General features: G+C 38.9%; 1 protein-coding gene across 1 annotated transcript in view; it reads left to right on the top strand.

Annotated features, from left to right (window-relative positions):
* LOC147171339 (uncharacterized) overlaps positions 1 to 20,936 on the top strand; it is a 36,367-nt gene that overhangs the window by 5,246 nt on the left and 10,185 nt on the right. The window contains exons 2-6 of the mRNA XM_086081080.1: positions 1,565 to 1,888; positions 16,337 to 16,394; positions 17,922 to 18,170; positions 19,898 to 19,958; positions 20,114 to 20,244. Of these exons, the coding sequence (XP_085937206.1) occupies positions 1,565 to 1,888; positions 16,337 to 16,394; positions 17,922 to 18,170; positions 19,898 to 19,958; positions 20,114 to 20,244 (823 nt within the window). The remainder of the gene's footprint in view (positions 1 to 1,564; positions 1,889 to 16,336; positions 16,395 to 17,921; positions 18,171 to 19,897; positions 19,959 to 20,113; positions 20,245 to 20,936) is intronic.

Raw genomic sequence — 20,936 nt, 5'->3', positions numbered from 1 at the left:
AGAAAGCGAAATGACAGGAGCTCGTTCCCATGTCGAGAAAAGAGGAGGCGGCCTCCCTTAACAAGAGAGTGAAAACTATGAAGGGTGCGGTTGTGGGAAAAGAAGAGATAATCATTGGATTGTGTTGCACGGCAGCCAGTGTTGATGATTTGGAGGGCTTGCTACGCAGCTGGAGGTCGCTTGATGTTATCGTTAATTCAATTGATGTCCTTCGAAGTGTTATTCCCTCTCTCTGTGCTGACAGGCAGTTAGCGATGTACAACAGAGGCCTTCAATAGGCTGACTTTTTAGACAGACTTAAATCGTAGAGTACAGACGTACACAAAGAAGTTTAACAGCTGAGTACTATTATGAATACATCAGCATAGTTATATTGTCTGTAAACATGTTGCGGTGTTATTGGTGTTTAACATTTGCTTAAAGAGTTATACAAACAACTATAACACCGATGCTAGTTTTGTTAGCTACTCTACAGCATTTTGTTGTGTCTTAGCATTAAGCTAGTAGCACTTTCGTATAAATTGTGTAATTTAAATTAACAATGTGTAATTCTTATATTTAATTTATCAGTAAAATGACAAAACTGAGTGACAATAAATATCCTGAAACCTCTCTCTTTTTTTTTTTTTTTTTTTAAGAATTGTAGACTATTTGCCAGACTGCCTCTTGTTTAATGAGTTGAGTCAAAACTGCTGGCGTTCTTATCTAAAAATTTTGCTGACTCGTTCTGTGGTGTTCAGTTGTTAGAGTTTTGTGTTCTTTTGGCGGTGCTGAGTTTGGGGACGGTCAGCGTAGATGAGTCCAGAGAGTAGTCCGCTTTTCAGGCAAAGTCTAGTTTTGGGTGCTAGCTTCGGGTGACCCTGAAAAGGAGAAGCAGTGTACAAAATGGATGGATGGGTGTGTTTTACTTGAAATAAAGTCATGCTTTGATTGTCAAAAATCAACAATAAATAGGGTAGAAAATAGGCATGCTGTTTTTTAATTTGACAATACATAAATAGAACTGTTGATGTTGACAAAACTGCTTTCTAGAAGTGAATGAAAATATGTGGATTTCTGTTTTGATACATTTTAAATACATGATACATTGCAAATACCCACTTTTAGCTACTTTATTATACATTTACATTGGTGTCACTTCCTGAACAGAATTCATTGAAATCCTGCAAATTGTGCCTCACAGTCCCCCCCATTTAAAATGATGGCTCCCCAGAAATATATAATATATTCACTTTCTTGTCATTTACTGAAAGTTTGAAGAAAAAGATGCATTATTATTATACATTGGAATCTTCAAGTATTGTAGTGTCAAATGACAACGAAAGTGGTTCGGCTCATTAGGATGTCTGCAGAATCTCTGGAGACGTCCATGGCTTTTTTTGCAGTAAAAGGAAAAGTGAGAGGATATCCATCCATCCATTAGCCGATGAGGACATTTGAGTCTTGGGTGAAACACGGTTGGACTGGTCACCCGCTAATCGCAGGGCTATTCATTTACTTTCCCGAGAAGTAGTGATTTAAAGATGCGAGGATTCTGAACTTTCTCTCTATCTGTGTTTGTCAGACGGTGCGCACAGTGGGGATGTTCGAGCTCCAGATCCGCCACTACCAGAACCCCAACGGACTCCTTCTGAACGGCGACTGTTGCGACATCACGGTCGGCGACGGGCAGCGCTGTTCCTCTCGAGACCAGTGTGACACTTTTTTCCAAGCCTGCCTCAAGGAGTACCAGGCCCGCGTGGTCCCGACCGGCACGTGCACCTTTGGCTCGGGCAGCACGGGGATCCTGGGAGGAAATTCCCAGTCGCTCCACCGCCGCGGCCACGACGGAGGAGGAGATGATGGGGCTAATGGACTCATTGTCATTCCCTTCAAATACGCCTGGCCAGTAAGTACAGGGGCAAGAGCTGGTTATCTGTGGGGGTTACCAAGGTAACGGGCTAAGCTTCAAGCACAACAATACACTCAAACAAGGCTGGCTGGAATAACAATGACCCTCAGAGGCAGAGTTCAGATTCCTTTTCTTTCCCTCCCTGCCAAGCGGGGCCCGGCGACAAAGGCGTTATCACTCGATCTGCTCGGGGAAATTCCCTTTTAAACCGACCTACTGCTCAGGTCCATCGCGCTTAATTGACTCATAATGGAAATCATTCTTGACTCAAAACATCCCACATTGTAAACATCATTGGCCCCCTTGTTGAAAATATGTGGACAAAAGTATTTCGAAAACACCTCCCAATCAGTCAATTAACGAATCAATAAGGGGTTGGATGACTCGCGCTAGTTCCCACTGAGTCTAAAGTTGAGGTACCACTTTATAAACATTACAAATCGACAGCACCTCTCCTATCTATGTCACAGTCGTCCGAAACGTCATCATTTTACAACTCCAACAACAAGAACTAAAAGTAAATGAGTGGTACCAACTCTACATTTGCTTCCATTTTCAGTTACGTTTATTTATGTATTTATTTTAACTCAATCACCTTTAAATGACGTTGAGTTGAGTTTTTCGTGGTAACAAGTGACACTTTTCAGATGAATGAATTTCTATGAAAATGCCACTAGTTGTTGTTACATACGTTGTTCCTCAGAATTGTCAGTTGAGCAACATTGTCATAGTGAACGTATTATCGTTAGCATAAGACTCTACCTAATCATTTTCGTTTTAATTCATTTGTACCAGCTATTATTTTTTTTACGTACATTGAGTACCATTATCACTATCAAAACTTTGAGATTTAAGCCATGAAGCGACTTGTTAGTAATAGCCAATGCTATTGCTAAATGTAGCCTCCACAGCTGCTAGCATTAACATTAACTCGAATAATTGACTCTCCCTTTTTATTTGAGTATTTATTAACTTGCGCTACCTGCTTGTTTTTGATAATGGTCCGAGGGGATTAAAGTCAACATGTATTTTGTTAATGTTTTTTTTAAAATGTATTTATTGCCGAAAAAACTGCTAGGTGTGTCCGTCAGAGCTACTAACATTAACTCACAAAGATGCTCCTTTTGTATTGGTAGTTTATTAACTTGTGCTACTAAGCATACTCAACATTTCGCGCCACTATAGACTATTATAGATTGGAATTAATTAAAGTCATGAAGTGGCTTTTTGTGACTTTTTTTTTTTCGGATGAGCTGCAGAAAGTGCTAACTGTAGCTTCCAGGATTGCTAACATTTGCATTAGCGCTAATAAACATTCTCTTGTTTTAGATTTTAGCGACAAAGTACTTAGTTTATACAAAGGACCATTATCCCTATGAAATGTTTGAGGGGGATTTAATTCATGAAGTCACTTTGTGTGACATTTTGATGATTACCTACCGAAAAGGCAATGCTAAGTGTGGCTGTCATTAGCATTAGGCTCTAATAATAGACATGACCTTTTTATAGTTGACTTTTTAGTAACTTGTGAAAGTTGATACTGAAGTTAATACCTGGTTTCACAATACTGAGGAAATATAATGAAATCACAATATATCCCACTCGGTGTAATCGAACAGCCTAACTGCTGACTTTTATGTTTCGTGTCCATTTGAGCAGAGTAATTAATCTTCCATTAGGACAATATGTGTAACTCGGAAATGTATTGATCATTACGTTTACCAATCAGTCTACCTTTTATTCAAAACACACCTAGGCCCACTCTGTCTTGCTTTGGTGTGTCGAGAGCATTAAAAAGCAACACAGAAACACAAAAATGATCCTCTATTCGTGCGCTAAGCCCAGCCACACACCGTTGTTAATCATAATGAGCCTTTTCTCTTGTTAAATCACATCCGCCCGATTATCTGATTGATTCTAGCAGAACTGATTTACCCTTGTTAGTGTGCGTTGATTGCATTGTGCATCGCACCTTCCTGTGCTACGTTTTTTGAGCTCGGTTAGATGTGAGACAACATGGAAGTGTCAATGCATTCTGGCCGGGAGGGTCTCTTAGGGGGAGAATGTGCCCCCCCACACACACACACACAACTCCCGCCGCAGGTGAGGGGGGTGTGAGCATGCTCATTGTGAAGAAAGGTGAGCTCACTCACTCGTTCTTTTCTCCCTCATGGGAAACGCGAGCTCTGATGTAATTGTCGCTTTTTATTTGGATCTCATTAGATCACATACACAGCCCGCTCTGTTCTTTAATCTGGCCAACTAAGCATTTACATGATCAAGGGTCTGGAGTGTGGAGGTGGTATTTTGAAAATGAGCTGTATTGCGACGTCACACTTCTGCAAAATTATAAACGTCTTGCTCACAGGCACATTTTCAGAAATGAATTTTTTTTACTCTTGATGGGTGCCGAGGTTGCGATGTTTAGCGTCACAGTTAATTGGTTAACATTCTTCATGGTCATACACTGAAACGTAAAGCTGGCATTGTTGAGGCTCTTTTTTTGTAATAGTTCTTGTCAAACTAAGCCATAGCGTAATCTGCAGGTCTCGCGAGTATAAAGATAATTCCATTTCACAAGAAAATGGTTTTCTTCATGTCATGGTCCGATTTGTGATACATCTCAAGTAACCGCTTATAAAATTGTCATCTAACAACAAATTTATCTTGTTTTGGTTCTGAATACGATAAGATAACCTTTTATTAGTCCCTCAATGGGGACATTTCCATGTGAAATTTGAATGTGGAAATCTCTGTAGGGAGTGAACGCTGGGAACCGCCTTCAAAACTATCTGCCTGATTACTTTAAACAGAAAGCTGTAATTTCAATGTGGCTCTTGTCAATTTCCCCGCAGTAGCCGTGGGAGAATTTAGTTTGGGCTCCATGCTATCGATTATAGTGTATTGTTGTTGTTGTTATGGTAAACTCTCATCATGACTTGATTGCGAGAACTGCACTTAAAGTCAAACGTGCACTTTGTAGTTTGGATCTCTCCGAGTAGCAACATCCTCATGTAATTTGCACATATCCTGTTTGTGCGTCGTAATTAGCGACCTATTAGCTTATCATTTCTTTTTCTTCCCCAAATCTGGATGCAAAACTGCTCCCAGCGTTGCTTCCCTCTTGCTGAGATAGTCTTGTATTCTTGTCTGTTATGGGAACTGTAGCAATCCCTGCGTGCCTGTTTGACCCTTTTGGGCCACCGTATGCTATCTGGGTATTGCTATTGTATGCTGTAATCATTTCAAAATGGCTTCTAGAACAAATTGCGTTGCTCCTAATGGACTGGTTAGCCGTTAGTGTATATAATGTGATATTGTTTTGATTACCACTGGATTTTTTTTTAATGGAACAGCCCCCAAAAATTAACATGAATCAATACTAAGCTAGCATTAGCACTGTTAAAAAGTTAAACGTTAGCCACTGCTGTTGCAATGGTAAACTAGCTTATTTGTATTCAAGTGTTACGAGTGTGGTGTAAATCTATGCAGGGGTGGGCTAGACTAAGTTTTGATAGTAAAAAATATATTTATATTTCAAAAAAAAGAAAGAAAGTTTTTTTAATTAAGATTTTTTTTTTTTAATGCTTCGAGACATTGTGGGTGTGAACACACAATCGAAATGGCTCCTCTTATTCCCTTTAAATAGACATAATAATAATAATAATAATAATGTGTTCAGTGAATTGAAATGAAGGAATGACTCAGAGGGTTCGATTAAATACGATGATATCCACCACACATGTCCGCAGAGCACAGAAAATGTCTGCTTGCACCTCGATCAGATGCACCAAAACGCGTGATATTACTTCCTCCAATTCTTAGACATGATCCGAGCAGGTGTTGAGTGTAGTAGCGTGACCATATTCACATTTCGCAAAAAAGAGTACACTTGCCCCAGCCTTGAAATTGTGGTACCAGTCGCAATTACGCAGTGTACTTCACCTCCTATCAGCCACGCAATGCCAACCGGACACTTTCATGAATTTATAAAAAACCCCGGATGCCCGAACAAGACGTAAGAAAATAGTCTGTCCTCTCAAAAGAGGACACGTTTGGCCACCCTAATTTAGTCAAATTGTCAGGTGCACCATGCGCATGTCATGTGAAACGTTGCATTATACTGTCATCTGGCCCTCAGGGGACTTGAAATAAACTTCCATCCGCGATATGATAATACAATTTTGTGACTATAATACAGCTCTGTTGATGAGTTATTGACTTAAGAGAATGCTTGGGCTAATATTTGGTGACTTTGTAGCCCTGAAAGCAAACACGGCAAAGTCGATATAGCGGAATAGAATCCCCGCATGCTCTTGTCATGGTGCGTTGGCGCTGTGATCATGTGAAGCCAACCAAGACAAACCCGAAGACAGGAGAGCTCTTTCTCTCGCCGGAGTCTCTCTTTCACTCTATTGTGCTCTAATTGACTCTCCCACGCCGCCTCGCTGCATACCTGCATGTGCGCTGATACTCTTGCGCGCACACTCGCACGTTTTGGGTTTTCCCCCTCGATTGGCGCACCCTAACTGAGGGCTCATGAATCGATCGTACACATTCATAGTCGAGAGGAGGTTATGAGAGAGTTAATTCCCTTGAGGATTTGTGTGTTGAAGAGATAAGTGAACTAACTGTCACACAGTCATCTCGCGGGAAAAGCTTTCTTAATGATTTAATTTGTGTGCAAATTGGATTTTGTGAAATGAGACAAAAGGAGTTTGTGTGAAATTGACCCGCTTCCTCTGTGTGTGTTCGTGTCATATATTGAGTCGCGGATGTAATACCTTACACAGGTGTAATTATAACCGATGTTTTCCTTTCACTGCCGGGCATCGACTTGCTCCGAAATCTTCACCCTGCAGTGATGTTGAGCTACTTTATTATTGTTGTCCCTGCGGATTAGAAAGAGCCAGGTTGCATTAAATGTGTGCGGTCAGTTGTGTGTGGATGGTTGACCGCCAATATTTCAAACCATCCTATGGTGTATATATAAGTGGCTTTTATAGCACTGCCAGCTCACTTTCAGTATGCGCTCTAAAAATATCAACACAATTATGGATCAAAAATTGACTCATCGGTCAATTTGACCCAATTTTCAGTTGTTGTTTTTTACAAAATGACCCAATTTTTTACCCAAATTTGGTTCAAATTGGCCCAAGTAAAGGAACTGACCTAAATTTATGGGTTGTTTTACGCAAAATGACTAGATTTTTGTCCCAAAGTTGGGTAAAATTGACTCGAGTAGAAGATCTGACCCAATTTTCTGTGTTTTATACAAAATTAACTCTACTTGGATCAATTTGACTCAACTTTCTGGGTCAATTCGTATTTTAAAAAATAAAATAAAAAATTGACCCACCTTTGGGTCAACATTTTTTATAAAAACAACCCAGAAAATTGGGTTAGATCCTTCTATTTGGATCAATTTGACCCACCTTTGGGTCAAATTGACCCAAGTAGAGGAACTGACCCAAATTTATGGGTTGTTTCATACAAAATTAACTCTTTTGTGTGTGGTGTGTGCTCGCATGTGCGTGCGTGCGTGTGTGTGATGCAAATAAACCCAGAAAGTTGGGTCAAATTGACCCAAGTAGAGGATCTGACCCAACTTTGTGGGTTGTTTTACAGAAAAAGATGGGTCAAACTGACCCAAGTAGACGTTCTGACCAAATTTTCTGGGTTTTATACAAAATAACCCAAGTTTTGACTCAAAGTTGGGTCAAATTGACCCAAGTAGTATTTTTAACTCATAATTGGGTTATTTGTGACCCTACTACCTCTAACCCGAATACTTGGTCATAATTCGCAAGGAATCTTGGTCTACAATACAGGAACTACTTGTATTGGGTGGCGGCCATCTTGCGTTGCCACCCGCGAAGCAAAGGAAACGTGAGTGGCAAGTGTTAAACTTCACACTACCTGAATTCCTTTACCCACAGTTCGTGCCCCACTTTTTAAAAGTGTCTAAGCCATTTATACAGAACACCAACTGGGAATAGAGGTGCATAAATGTCTGCTTTTACAGGCAGTGTGGTTTGTCTTCTGGTACAACACAGACCCCCACCCCCAACCACACACACACACACACGCACGCACCCCCCCCCCCCCCCCCCCACAATTTTCCAGTCCTCACTAATGGCACTTTCTAAAAGTGTCTCAATGGATGTGAAGCGACTAGACTAGACAAGGTAATTTCCTGCGGAAGTTTCAGAGGAGAAGTGGCGCGGGGGCCCTTTTGGCGAGACGAGGGCATTTGGTCTGGGTGGGTGTGGGGGAGGGGACGACCGTGAGGGGAAGGGTGGAGAAGGATGCCCTGCTGAGGGGATGTTAAGAAGCAGGAAGTGAGATGAGGGGGCACAGGTGTTTTTGGGCGGGATCTGCTGTATGTCGTAGTGTATGCAATTTTGTTCCCGTCGATGGATTTGCTATTTGGATTTCGTCAAGGGGGCTTACAAAATAGGGAAGCAATATTAACAATATGCTTCTTATTGTTGTTACTTCACAGCATCACAGTGAGGGAAGTTGCAATTGAGGATGTGGTTCAAACAGTCGACATGAAACAGCATTAATGAAAAGAATCTAGACATGTAATTAGATGGGCGGAGGTCATGGGAGCGGGTATGTTAGTTTTATCCACCTGAGGGGCCGGGATGTTGGCCGCCACTTGATTATGCTCTCAGATTAACATTTTAGGAATCAGCCACCGTGAAGACGTGTCTCTGTTCTGAAACAAAAAAGTCACAAAAGGAAGACATTGATTTTCTTTTTTCTTTGCTCGTGTAAGCAAAAAATCCATCAATACGACAACAATCATGTCATGCGGGAGTGAGCTTTTGTGCGTTTTATGTCTTTTACGGTGAGACTCTCAGTGACCTGATAGCGTTGTATTTTATTTTAGTTCAGCGGAGTGGAAATCGATCATGTGCCTTTTCAGCTTTTTTGAGCCTAACGTGCCAGAGAGATAAAAAACGAAAACAAAAAATGAACACATGTGCACATGTAGCTATTTAGCTAATTGAATGCGCTCATTCACACAATTGATTTTTTTTTTGCCATGTGAAAAATGAAAAGATTTACACTCACTGCACAACAGATTTTTTTTTTTTTACAGTCATACAAAATTAAAAAGCGTTTGTACATACACAAGTGAAACGCTCAAACGCTTGTGCTAACTAACGTGCTAAATTAAACGACTACTATTTCCAGTAACTCATAACCTAGCATAATTGATCAGTACACCAAATCCAACCACGATCTAGTGATGCATGGTTCGCACATGCAACAAAACTAATAGTTTGCAATTAATAAAATAAAGGATGCCAATGAAGAAAGAAGAGATAGATAGATGGATAGCTTCATTAGCTAGATGGATAGCTTCATTAGCTAGATGGATAGCTTCATTAGCTAGCTGGTTAGCTTCATTAGCGAGCTAGCAAGGAAGCAGGGAAGGAAGAAAGGAAGGAAACGAAAGAATGAAATGAAATACACAAGTCAAATGTTTTTCATATACACAAGTAAAACTTTTTTTCATGCACTAGTGGAATGTTTTACATACAGTAATGAAACACTTTCATTAATAAAATGCTTTTATGCTCAAGAAACATGTTCTCTGTGAAATGTTCTCTTGTGCATAGCAGAATAGTTTTGACTCGCATACACCAATGAAACAGTTTTACATACACCGCTGAAACGCTTTCTCACGTCATACTCAAATGCAATCATCTAAAATACTGAAATGTGTGTTTCACGAGTTCATATGAGCCAAAACAATTTCAGTTGTTTGTGTAAGAGCATGTGTGTGTGTGTGTGTGTGAGCGGGTGGTATACGCCCCGCACTCTCACTCTGTATGTTTTAACGTCAAGTCTGAGCTTTCGCTGTCAGAATAATAACAGCCCGTTACACCATGCGCGTCGCTCCGCCACTAATTTGGCGTGCAGGTGAAGCGTGTGCTGTCCAATCCGACTCGGGCGAAGCCGCTGTCATGACAACCGTGTATGTCTGTGCGTGTGTGTGTGTGTGAGCATGTGTTTGCATATGTGTGAGCTCGTAATTGCGTTGGGCCTCCTCACGCTCCATGTCAGCGAATGCATGAAATACACAGCTGCATATTATCATGGTCACGAAAAAGTTAGCAAGTCGAACGTCCTCTGCAACGGCGTACACGCTTGCATGTTTAATTGTCAATTAGCCTCCTCCTTACGACACGCTAATGGACTGACTTCAATTCATTAGACACGCTGATGTTGCAGCCTATGGAGGGGAGGGGACACTTCACGCTCTGATTTTTTTTCTTCCCCCCCCCCCCCCCCCCCACTCACAGTAATTTAATGCCACTGGAGCCTAAAACCAGGAATTTAATCATCCGCTGCTTAAATAAATGCATAATGCACAGGCACGCCCATGTCTCATTGTCTAGTCATACCTTTATGAAAATTTGTGACGAAGGCAAATGTAGGACTTAAACTAAAAAAAACTTCCAAAACGTATTTAAAATGGAAGTGACGTGAAAAAAGAGAGAGCAATCTTTCCAATAATATATTTGTGTTAGTATTACGTTTATGGAATATGAATTAAGCAGCAAAATCCACCTGTTTCAATCCATCACAGGGGGCGGCCATTTTGTCACTTGCTGTCGACTGAAAATGACATCGCTAAGGTAACAACCAATTACAACTCGGCTGTTTTCTGGATTTGGTCATGTGGGCACTGTGTTGTCTTTTTCAATCGACAGCAAGTGACAAAATGGCCGCTCCGGAGATGGATAAAATCAGGTGGATTTTGCTGCTTAATTCATATTCCGCAAACAGAATATTAATCAGAATTGCATGTTTAGACTAGTTGGGCTGCGTAGAACATATTATTGTAAAGAAAAAAATTGCTAACCAACTGACTATCATAGTTCTACTTTTCCATCGTTTTTTGTTGTTGCATTTTTCCATTGGTTATCATTAGTTCCAGTTTTCCATCTAAATGAATGGAGAGTACTGCATGCCTAGGTGGCGCTATTGAGTGATGTTTTTGGCATTTTTCCATTGGATATCATTATTTCCACTTTTCCATCTAAATGAATGGAGGGTACTTTCAGATAATACTTTTCCATATAAATAAAATAAATAAATAAATAAAAATACTTTGTAATTTTCACTTTTACTTCATAAGCATTCAGCTTAACATTCAGCTATTAGCATTCAGCTTTCAGCATTCCCACGCAATTTCTAGAGAAATTGCACTTAGTCTATTTAAATATAACTTCCTAATTATCGTCAATTGGTTCACATAGCTCTACTAAAATAGGATCCTGTCAGTGGTGGCCATTTTTTAGTTACCAAAAACGGTTTCCATATTTCATATTTTGCCCGGCATTTTGTCACATTGTCAAGATTGTTGTTATCGCACCAATTCTCCCAGAATATACTGATATTATTTTTTTTTTATAGTCCCAACCTGCCTGCCATAATCAGTAAGCGCTCCATCAATGGTCTCTATTGTTGAATGATTTGTTCCTTGCTGTCAAATTGTCCGATTGTGTTGGTCTAAAATGACAAATTTTTGTTGGTTCGATTAGAGAGCCAGTCAAATATTGTGTGTGTGTGTTGCATGCAGTGGACATGCATTGCAAAGGGAAATTCCTCTCTCAGGGTTGGGAGTTCTTCCTGTGGCAGAGCTGTGTTTGTACAGCCTGGCTTTGTCGGGATATCCTACCCGGCCCATGTCTGAGCTGCCTGCAGGGAGGGAGGGAGCGCTTGAGAGGGGATGCTTAATGCTGGGAATCGTAGAGCAGTACATGCCAGGTTTATTAGGAGTCTTCTCAGATCTTCATTAAATGCGAATTTGGCCTGATTTCAATGAGGGACGTCTGCGCCAGCCGCTGTAATCCTCCTCTTCTTTGGCTTTACCGCAGCCTCGGGGAAGAGCCAACTTCTAATTGTCTGCTATTTGATTTGAAAATCCCTCATGTGTCTAGCCGTGATGGGCTCAGACTCTCGGAGGAGACTCTGATCTCTATAGGAGACTTGGCGAGAAGGTTCAAATCCAGGTCTGGACCTTTCCGTGTAGACCAGCTACCTGACACGGCTCACGAACATGTTTGTTTGGTTCTTTGTTGACTACAATTTTTTTTTGTATGAGACTCCATATTTGCTATATATCGTTTGGGGGACACCGTGGTCAATCGGTTCCAAATATTTATTTATTTGCTGTGCAGTTTGTTCCAGAAGGGCTTGAGTCGTCAGTTATTACTTCATTGAAATAGATCAGCAGTTACTGTATGTGAATAATTAATCATAAATAAATAAATGTATAAATAAATAAATAAATAAATGAGTAAATAAATAATAAAAAACTTGAAGCATTTTTTTCAAGATCAAAATTATAATGCAAACACTGCAATCCCTTTAGAGTCTTTTTTTAAATAATATTTTTTTTGCATTTTTGTTAGTAATGTCAGATTCAAGAATGCTAACATTGAGATTTTTGTTTCACAGCTGTTCACTCATTGAGTTTACACGAGACAACGAAAGTATTTTAGCTTCGGAGGTCCGTGCTAAAGTTAGCTGTGTTTTGACTGTCAGCTTTGTCTGCTCGGTTCCTCATCAATGCGCACACACGTTTTCCCATGATGTCATTTCCCACTTAGGCAACCAAACTGTACCTGCCATGTCACTTCACCAATCGGGTTGCCAGCAGATTTTGTTTACAGTTCTGTTGCCCGCTTTGTGCTCCGCATTGTTGTTTTTGACCAATTATTTATTTTCCCCATACACGCTCCGTTAATGCCCGCTTGACGTCACACGTCATTGGCTCGCTTGTGTGTTTTGAAAAGGCGCTCAGGATGTGCCCGCTAACCTTTTTTTATTCTCTTATCAGCTCTCGTCGGGATCTGTCGTTAGCGTGCCTCTGCGGAGGTTCCAAACATAGTAAAACAAAAACAAAAAATATTTCCCAGACGGGCCTTTCCTGGAGTGATGACATCATCTCAACGGCATGTCGTTTGTCAATTCATTTTTTGACGTCTTTTTTTTTTTGGGACGTAAAATGCTGTGGAAAACTATGATTCTACACACACTGCTTCCCCTTCCACGTTTATCATTTGATTAAAATTTCAAATTATTCAACTTTCCAAATATTCAAAAAGTTCAGAACAGAAAATTCCACATTTTTCTCACACACACAAAAAAAAATATTCTCATTCCAAATTCGAGATGTGGAGCTCATTCACATCACCTTAAGAACTATTATCGACATTCCAAGAATTCCCACATTTCTATAATTACGAATTATTCACAGCAAATTTACCAATTTTCCCACAATAAAACTCCCACATGAACATACACTCTTCCTGCCAAACCATTTATTCATTCATTCAACTCATTCAGACATCCAGCAAACTATACCTAAATTCAGAGATTTCTTGCAAACTTCTTGACTGATTCAAACCATTATAAAGTATTTTTCACATTCAATGTATCATGACATTTCACATTCCACAGCACATTTCAGTTTGGCTTTACTTAAGATTTGACCCCCCCCCCTCCCCCAACCGGAAATTTGGCACCCACATAACATAGTTAGCATAAAATACTGCAAATGCATATCTATGCAGCACAGCGGATCTTGTATTATTTTTATTTTGAATTCACCTGGCCACTGTTTTAGTGGATGCGGATGTCTGCTTCACAGTCGAGAGGTTCTGGGTTTGAATCTTGGCTGCATAAGTGTGCATGGGTGTTCTCTGGGTACCTTGAGTTCCTCCCACATTCCAAGAACATTCGAAGAACATTCGCATTATCCTCAATGAAAACTCAAAATTGCCCAAATATGCGAAATGTATATTTGAATGATTGTTTTTTTTTTTTTATATATGTGTGGTGTAATTGGCTGTCGACCAGTCCAGGGTATAGCCGACTTTTCGCCCAAAGTCAGCTGGGATAGACACAGGCTCACTTGCAACACTAATGAGGACAAGCGCAGCAGAAAATGGATGGATGGATGTTAAAAAAAAACACACACACGTTTTTTTTTTTTTGACGAGTTGACTTCATTTTTCAGGACTGTACTGGTTTTACCCTGGGCTATTTATTCATGATATTCGGCTGTGTGCCTTTACAGTTTTAAGATGGAAATGATGAATTTTAATGGGTGGTCTGTCTGTGTGCTTCCTGCTCTCCGTTGCCCTTAATGAACTGCTGCCCTGCACATCTCTTTAGCACCATGCTTCCCAACACTCTTTGCGCGGCCGCCTGTGTGTTTTATCTTCTCTCTCTTGTAATCTTTCCACTCTCTTATATCTCCACGTGTTTGTTCCCCTCCCCCTTCTGACCTCTTTGTTCGTCTCATTCATCACATATCTCAGCATCCTACAGGTGATTTCATCTACTTTGTACCGCCTAGTCTTGTTTTTCTCCTTTCGCCTTCATCAAACTCCTTACTCCCCCGCACACGCACACATTATACAGTAGAACTAAAGTATTATAGTATATATATAATAGAGGACACATGATTTTATTGAAGGGCTTGGGCATGCACTGCATTAATAGCTTATCATGACCGCTCGCCACTGAATTTATATATATATATATTATGGGTGTCAGTTGATTTATTTTATCGTAATTAATCGCATGATGTCAATAATTAACTCATGATTAATCACAGATTGATCTTACATTTTATATCTGTTCTAAATGGACATTAAAATAAGATGTTAATAATATACCCCCCCCCCCCAATTTTTCATACTCTGGTTAACATAAAATAGGAAAAATGTGTAAACCAAATACAAATATGGTGGTATTTTTTAGTTCATTTTTACAGTCATTTCATAGTAATTCATAAAGTTAGTTCAAGTTACTGTTCTGTAAAAATAAAATAAAAAGTGAGAGACATTGATTTGTGTTGAAGTAATTTTCTGCCATTAGATGGCATAAGCGTTTAATGTTGGACATTGATGACTGCACAGTGCAAGGGGTGGGCATTAATCGAGTGTTTAAAAAAAAAATAGTGGCATAAAAGGAATTTTAAATAAACTCGATATTAATGCACCAATTTTGACATCCCTAATATATCACAATCACAATATTTTCTCGAATGACTTCATCTAGATGGTGGGAGGGAAGTGGTAGTAAAAGAGGCCAAAAAACATCTCCCGGCAACAGGTGCATGTCCAAGGCATTCTTTCTGCTGCGCCCAGCTTGGCAAACACGCAGCAAGCCTTGCACTGATGCGAAAATCAGGATCCGCCATCATTAAAATAAATAAATAAATAAATACATTTTTTGTATCTTTTAAATCCTTTAATAATGTGAGCTGTGCTGAAATGACCTTGGATTGTTTTTGTGCGTGAACCCAGCAAGATTTTCCACAGCAATTTTCACCTCCCCGTCGCCATTTCGCACCTTCCACGCCACCGTCTCCCTCGTGCACTCCACTGTCCTCCTTCACCTCCATCCTATCTCCTTCCCTCCGCTTCTCCTCCCCACTCTCTCACAATAACAACGTGACCATGCCGAAGCGCTTTGGGGGACGACGATCACAGAATAATAACAAATGTTGGCTTGAGGCGTTGCGATATGCGTGCCTGTGTGGTGTGAATGCATTCATCAGAAAAGAGTGCATGCCCTCTCTTATCTGTAATGTGTGATATACCTGCCGGCTCAAAGTCACCAATAGAAGCTGGGGCTGCTAATCTCCGCACACAGCGATGAATTTGAATGGCTTTCTAAATTTGACTTGGAATGCTTTATATTATGAAGGACCAAAACTGCCAGAATTAAAAAAAAAAAAAAAAAAAAAAAAAAGCCTAAATAAATAAATGACTTAAAGTGAAAATGAAAATGGATATAAAATATCCAAAAACATAAATATAAATGGAAATAAAAACAACAACAAATATAAATATACATGACAGAATGTTATTCAAATAAGGGGGCCGTCCTAAGCATGTCTTGGGTTGGACTCCTTAGGACCGCTCCCCTCATTTGAATAACATTTCGACCTGGCAGTATGGACCAAAACTGCTAAAATTAAAAATAAATAAATGACAAAATAAATAAATACATAAATGACTAAACATGAAAATAAAAACGAATGTAAAAAATATGATTTAAAAAATGTAATACAAATGTATATATTTTTTTCTTTTCATTTATATATATATATATATATATATATATATATATATATATATATATATATATATATATATATATATATATATATATATATATATATATATATATATATTTTTTTTTTTCGAATTAGATTTTTTTATATCCGTTTTAATTTTCACTTTTAGTCTTTTTTTTTTTTGTCATTTATTTATTGTGAATTTTGGCAGTTTTGGTCCTCCATATTAAATGACTCTATACAGGATTAACCAACAAATACACAAAGTGCAGTTTTAAAAATCAAACCCTAAAATGCTGTTTTGCATGTGTCCTCCCTTACAGAAGTCCTTCTCTTTGGTGCTGGAGGCTCAGGATGATGACAACAGCACATCACAACCAGGTGCAGTACATCCTCACACCCATTGCTGGCGTTTTCATTTCTGTCATGCGTCCGCTTTCATCCCGCCAACTCCGTCGTGCCAGTGGGTGTAGCGTGGCTTCATCCCAAAAAGATAGCGGAGATAATGAGGGGTGCTCTCTCGCTTCCTCCGCCATTCTTTCCATCTCCTTGTCATTCCGTCTGAGCTCCTGACAGCTCCCCATCTTACCACTGAAGCTATTCTGCCACCGCACAGCTGATATAACACGGGTTCGTCCAACAAGCAAGGCGTGGACCGGCGTTTAATCAAAGAGGATTAGTGGCCGTAACCCTCCAACTGCCCTTGATGATATATAGTGAAAATACATTAAATACTTGGAGGACACAATGACTTTGGTTAAGATAGCGCCAGTGTGATTATTCAAGGTCTATTTAAATTGGGTTCAACTTTTCATCACTTGTGATTTAATAAGCAGCTCAAAGGCAAGTGGACAATGTCAGGACAAGCCCCACCGTACTGTATTACAGCAAAGGTGCAGGCCTGCTACATTTACTCAGCCATCAGAGTAATTTTAAAACAACATATTTTTTTGCTTTTCATTGAGTATTTCTGTCAAACATTATAAATGTTTGAAGATAATCGCTGACAACCTGCAAAGACTGACAACTGTCAAGTGCTCAATTATGGAGACACACGCTCGCATTAAATTCAATTTGAACTTCTGGTGCAGTCGCGACATGCAGTTAGCAAGCTTGCTAAGCCTACACCCCCAAAAATGCATCCTCCATTCTGATAGTCTTCTGACTTGGCTGCTTTAGAGCGCCTCGTGGTTGGCCACGAGTGCAGACAAGTCATGGAGAGAAAGGAGGAATAGCGAGACGGGGAGTCAGATGTGACAGTGTGGACCAGGGCTTCGTCTCATTGAGGGGGAAAAAAACTGACATGGCCACTTTAGAGTGCCTTGTTGTCACTGCGTAAAAAGACCCATCATGAGTCATGACCCAGCGGGTTATATTCCAGTTGCTGAAGCATGTAGGAATGTGTTGGCATAAAAAGACGCTAGACAAAATAGCATCCATTTTCCAGCAGGGCAAACGCACACATTGGAGAGCAGAGATGAAGGCTTGATTTTTCATGATTTTGAAATTAATACTTGAGTAGTTTTTTACTGTATACTTATTTATTCTTACTCAAGTAAATGCTTGGCAGACTACTATTTACTTTTATTTGAGTCATAATCATCTTAAGATGACCCTTTTTTTTGTACAAATTTGGCTACTCTACCCTCCTTTGTACACTGTTGCACAGAAGACCATAATATGACTTTCTAACAATAATTTTTTAGTAACACATTGCATTTTAAAAAAAAAAAACGTTTTAAGCCTTCATTTAGAAGCTTTTCGATTTTTTTTGCCTCGACATGAGAGCAATGACTTCAGCGAGCTTCTGACTCCAAATCTCTGTATTCGCATAATGATGAGTTATAATATACCCAATATGTGCCCAACGATTAAAAAGTTGTTTTTCTTCTCCCACTGCTCCCCCAGATCAGCTGATTGAGCGTGTTCTTCTCTCCTCCATGTTGAATCCCGGCGAGCAGTGGCAGGCGTACCGCCACCACGGCCGCTCCTTCAGCCTGGAGTACCGCCTCCGCTTTCGCTGCGACTCCAACTACTTCGGGCCCTTCTGTAACAAGTTCTGCCGGGCCCGAGACGACTTCTTTGGCCACTTCAACTGCGACCCCAGCGGCTCCAAGGTCTGCATGGACGGCTGGACGGGACCCGAGTGCAAAGGAGGTCAGGCGCGCTACACCACTCCAATAATAAGTCATTTCGTTCAGTACTTTTTCCAGAAAGAAACACTCGTATCCCAGAATGCAGTAGCTGAGCAGCACGGCATATGACGACATCATCTAAATTGGGTCACAGCAATTATTTACAAACTTATTTCCCTCTTGAGGGATTACAATTACAAAATATCATTTTATTTAAAACTTTATGTCCATTATTCACACAAATATTAGAAAGCTCAAGACGAATGTTGAAAGTAATAATAATAATATGTGAACAAAGTTTGGTGAATTTTTGTTCATGTTAATCATTGCCAGGGATAATAATAATAATAATGATTTCTATATAATTAATAGGGCCCTAACAGTAGTTGCTGCTTGGGTCATAATAATAATAATAATAATAATTATTATTATTATTATTATTATTATTAGTAGTAGTAGTAGTAGTAGTAGTAGTATAATAATAATAATATTATTTTTTTAATTAGAAAAACAAAAATGATAAATTTCTTACAAAAATTAAAATATATGCTATTTAAATTATGTATGTATTCCCAACAATTTCATTGTATCCAGTTGTAATTATTCAAATTAAAATGAAACAAAATTTTAAAAATGAATAGTAAAATAATAAAAAATACAATTGAAAAATAGAAAGACATAGAAGTTAGAAAAGTAAAAATAATTTTATTGTATTTTTTGAATGATATTTTACGCAAATGTAATTTATTCTCAATTTCCATTAACATTTTATTGTATCCAGTTTTTCATATTTCTAAAGTTCCCATCAGTATTATTATATAATACAGCGATGATTCAATCAGCATATATATATATATATATATATTTATTTATTTATTTATTTAAACAATAGGGCAATTGTAACTGTACTCTGCCAGTAACAAATTATGCAATAATGTGGCTGTATGTTGCTGCATCTGCTGGCATTATTTAAATTTGAAGTATGATTCTTGGCATTTGAAAACATTACAGACGGTAAGAGTCTTTTGTGGTTTTCCTGGTATGTCGCCTACTTAAGTAAATGAGTCACCTTTTTCCCATATAAAACAACAACTGACAATAGTACATTTGCATTTAAATGGGTTATTCTCCACCTGCGTGTGTGACTCATCAGCTGGATATGAACCCTGTGACCACCAAGCCCTTGCTTCTGTGTCTCAGTGGTTCAAATTGAATGCAGGAAACCAAAGTGGAAACCATGGGGGAAAAAATCAGTTTAGTTTTAGGACATCCTGCAGCCATTAGCACCCCGCCCTTGCCTCGCCTCGCCTCCTCACGCTTCCTCCTCAGCAGGTCGCTGATTGGACCGCGGACATGCAGGAAGTCTGAAAAATTAGCTGCCTTTAACGCCTAATTGTGATAAATTGAAGGTGGTTTTGGGTCTGGATGTTTGTTTATTGTCTATGTTCAGTAAGTCTTTGCTAATTTGCGTTAGCCTGTATATGGTGTTTCTTGTTAGCATTAAGCTAGCTCACTTTCGTTTGAAATTCCAGTTTGGATGATGTTTTTTTTTTTTTTTTTTACATAAGATGTTTTATTGTATTTTGTGTTATGTGTCACTTTCACAATAAACTTCAACTGGGAGTCATAAATAAACAGCTGGAAAGGATGAATGAATTTTCAATTTCCAACCATTTCATTGCGTATCTCCGGACATGGCTGTGCTAGTTTTGTAGTTCCTAATGTATGTGTGTATGCATGTTTTTGCAGCGGTGTGCAGGCAAGGATGTCACCAGGCCCACGGCTTTTGCACCGAACCCGGTGAATGCACGTGAGTGACCCACACTGCACGTATTTTTTTTTAAAATTTTGATTATTGTTTATGGTGCAAGTGTTGTAATTGGTGCTTATCTGTGGCGTGGGAGAATGGACGCCACGTCAGTCCAGAGAATGTAAAAGTACCCTGTTTCTCCCGTCTTCTTTCAGGTGTCACTATGGCTGGACGGGGTCTCTGTGCGATCAGTGTGTGACGTTCCCAGGTTGTGTGTACGGGAGCTGCACTGAACCCTGGCAGTGTGTCTGCGACGTCAACTGGGGAGGTCTGCTGTGTGACAAAGGTATATTATATATATTTCAAATATTGCCTATATATTGCATAATATGTATTATGATTTGGTAACCATTGTTTTAATAATAATAGTAGTATTTTTTTTATATTTGTTGATCTTTTATTTAGTTTTACTGCATTACAAAAAAAAAAGTCTTCAAGTTTTATTTATTCATTTCATGCACTGTAGTTCATAAATTGACCTTTAATATGTAGATAATATTCTTGGTTTTGTTTATTCTAAATAACCCACAGTTATTGCATTATTATTAATATTAATATTATTAAGGGTAATTGTGTGGTCGCAATATATTTTTTATTTATTTGCTTTTACTTTTTATGCAATATTCAGTAATTAAATCTCTCTATATCTCTATATATATATCTATATATATCTCTATCTATATATATATCTCTATATATATATATATATATATATATATATATATATATATAAAATTGTTCTTCTAGTTAAATGTTCTTTAATTTCATGCAGTTCATTCATTCATTTTTTTCTATTTTAGCAATAATTTTCCCTTTCTTTTTTTAGTTTACTTCTATTTTTATATACTGTATATTCATTCTTATATTGCATTTCATTTATATAGTAAAGAAAATAATTTGCCTGTGTTTGTGTTTGTCTTTATTTTACAATACATACAATAAAGGGTTGCTGTTACACGCATGTGACCACATCCTCAA

The sequence above is a fragment of the Leptonotus elevatus genome, chromosome 7, assembly GCF_054856555.1.
Source record: "Leptonotus elevatus isolate MCC_2025b chromosome 7, RoL_Lele_1.0, whole genome shotgun sequence".
In the NCBI taxonomy this organism is placed as follows: Eukaryota; Metazoa; Chordata; class Actinopteri; order Syngnathiformes; family Syngnathidae; genus Leptonotus; species Leptonotus elevatus.
Note: the sequence above shows the minus strand (reverse complement) of the source record. Positions and strands in the feature narration are given on the sequence as shown.